At 39.2% G+C, this 2,463-nt stretch overlaps 1 protein-coding gene across 1 annotated transcript in view; it reads left to right on the top strand.

Moving 5' to 3' along the window:
* scly (selenocysteine lyase) overlaps positions 1-2,463 on the top strand; it is a 14,013-nt gene that overhangs the window by 9,067 nt on the left and 2,483 nt on the right. Inside the window, exons 5-9 of the mRNA XM_032526967.1 lie at positions 775-952; positions 1,079-1,206; positions 1,469-1,624; positions 1,711-1,817; positions 1,925-1,961. Coding sequence (XP_032382858.1) covers positions 775-952; positions 1,079-1,206; positions 1,469-1,624; positions 1,711-1,817; positions 1,925-1,961 — 606 coding nt within the window. The remainder of the gene's footprint in view (positions 1-774; positions 953-1,078; positions 1,207-1,468; positions 1,625-1,710; positions 1,818-1,924; positions 1,962-2,463) is intronic.

Below are 2,463 nucleotides of genomic sequence, written 5' to 3'. Positions count from 1 at the left end.
CAAGGAGACTGTCTGGCAAAATTCTGGCCCTCTGACAAATATAGTTGATGACCCCTGCATTACATCAAGAGGTGTAAACTGGAGGTTTTGCCACGGCCTTCATAATCTCCTGACCTCAACATAATGTAAAATCAATGGATAGACCTTAAAGGAGCAGTGCGTGACAGACAACCCAGAAATCTCAGAGAACCGGAAGACTTTTGGAAGAAGAATGGGCGAAGATACCTCAAACAAGAATTAAAGGCAAGGCAGCTTTATTTGTGAGCACATTTCAGCAACAGGGCAATTCAAAGTGCTTTACACAAAATCAGTTAAACAGATAAAACACAAGTACAAACAGTTAAAAATCATAAGCATTAAAAACCGGTAAAACACATGAATAGACAGTTAAAAAATAGACACATAAAACACAAGAATAAAAGTTACAGTGCAGCATAAGAAATTTTAAGAAATGAGCAGTCATTTAAAGAAAGGCAGCATCAAAAAGGAAGGTCTTCAACCATTAATGGCTTGGCTGGCTACAAGAAGTGTTGCCAAGCTGTGATACTTGCCAAAGGGGGGGGGGGGCAGTACAAGGTATTAACTGCAGGGTGTCCAAACTTTTGCAGACACCATTTTTTTGTTTTCATGTTTTCTTGGCTTCTTTATGCACATTAATTCAAATTTTTACCTGGGGTGCCCAAACTTTTGAGCCCCACTGTACATCAGTTTTGTGTGATTCTGAAAAATATTTTGTGCAGAATAGCGGTTCATAGCAAACAAGTCTTCTTTCAGGCCAATAATCTGGTGCTTCAGACTGCTGTAGAGCACTTCAGGAGAAGCTGCAGGGCTGCAGAGCAAGGTGAAGGGCAACAGAATGGCACCAATGCTCTTCCTCACATTATCACCTCAAATGTGGAACATGACTCGGTCAAACTAGTAGCTGAGCACCTACAGAAAGATGGCAAGGCTGGTAGGAGACAATCCTGTTAAATGTTATTCAGATTAATACCAGGAGAATTTTTTTATTGTATTCTATAGTAGCTTCCTTACATTTATACCCTTTCTTGACTTGCTTGGGTAACTGTTTTTGTCACAGATGTGACATATGTGCCCGTGTCTAAGGTGACTGCCTGTGTGGTGGTGGAGGATATCGTTACTGCGGTGCGTCCCAACACTTGTCTCATCTCTATCATGCTGGCCAACAATGAAACAGGAGTCATCATGGTAAGATAGAAATAGACTTTTCTACGGTCACCTGTAAATGTATCTTTTAGTACTCTCAGTATTGCTGTTAGAGACATTCTACTTTTATTATCATAAAAGATATTAGAGTAGAACAATCCTTCAATTTGTGAAGGTGAAATAGGTGCTGATGAAGCTGTTAAATCATTCTTTGTATCAATACACTTCCAATGTTAAAACAAAAAGCTCTGTGTACAGTGCAGTCTAATGTGCCTTAAATGCTGAAACATGTATCTCTTGTCAGCCGGTCCAAGAGATCTGCCAGAGAATAAACTCTCTCAACAAGCAGACTGATCGGCTCAGGATCCTGCTCCACACTGATGCTGCTCAGGCTCTGGGGAAAATCCGAGTGGATGCCTGTGTACTGGGAGTGGATTACCTCACCATAGTAGGACACAAGGTCAGGCATCTGTTATATAAAATATCTTTATTTGGCATCACAAATATGTTAATACATGTTATTGACAGGTTTTGTAACATTTGTAGTTCTATGCCCCTCGGATTGGTGCTTTGTACGTGAACGGCCCTGGAACGAAAACACCTTTGTATCCCATGCTGTTTGGAGGAGGACAGGAGAGAAACTTCAGACCAGGGTAACACAATACATTGTCTTACTTATAAGATAAGTACCACAAATGCATTAAACAATGGTCAAGATCTAAATTTAAGGGTCTATTTTCTCTCTTTCTGAAAATTACAGCACAGAAAACACACCCATGATTGCTGGTCTGGGAAAGGTATGTTTCTGGCTTTGTATAATATATGTATTCCTGGAATTCTTTACTCTAAAGGAGGTTTTATCTTCCTCATTTAATCACGCATAATTCAGTGGGGAAATTAATGTGTCGTCAAAGCAGTTTGGCAGTTGGTCACAAATCTTTAACAAGATTTTTGCACAAGTGCTGAAAATACCATAGCGGTTGCCATTATTATTTTTATTATTATTTTTTTTAAAAATGTCAGATTCTATGACAAACAATATACTTATAATATGTCACAAAAAGTTACATTTCATTTCCATCATTTACACTTTCAAAATAACAGAAAAAATGGTGTCTGCAAAAGTTTAGGCCCCCTGCAGAGTTTCAAGCATGCACCCCCCCTTTGGAAAGCTGAGACCTGACAGTGTCATGGATTTTTCTCAATCATTGTCTGGAAAGACCAGGTGATGTCAATCTTAAGGTTTTAAATGCCAAGACTCACCACAAAAATCATGAACATATAGACAAGCCTGATGCA

The sequence above is a fragment of the Etheostoma spectabile genome, chromosome 9, assembly GCF_008692095.1.
Source record: "Etheostoma spectabile isolate EspeVRDwgs_2016 chromosome 9, UIUC_Espe_1.0, whole genome shotgun sequence".
Classification (NCBI taxonomy): domain Eukaryota; kingdom Metazoa; phylum Chordata; class Actinopteri; order Perciformes; family Percidae; genus Etheostoma; species Etheostoma spectabile.
Note: the sequence above shows the minus strand (reverse complement) of the source record. Positions and strands in the feature narration are given on the sequence as shown.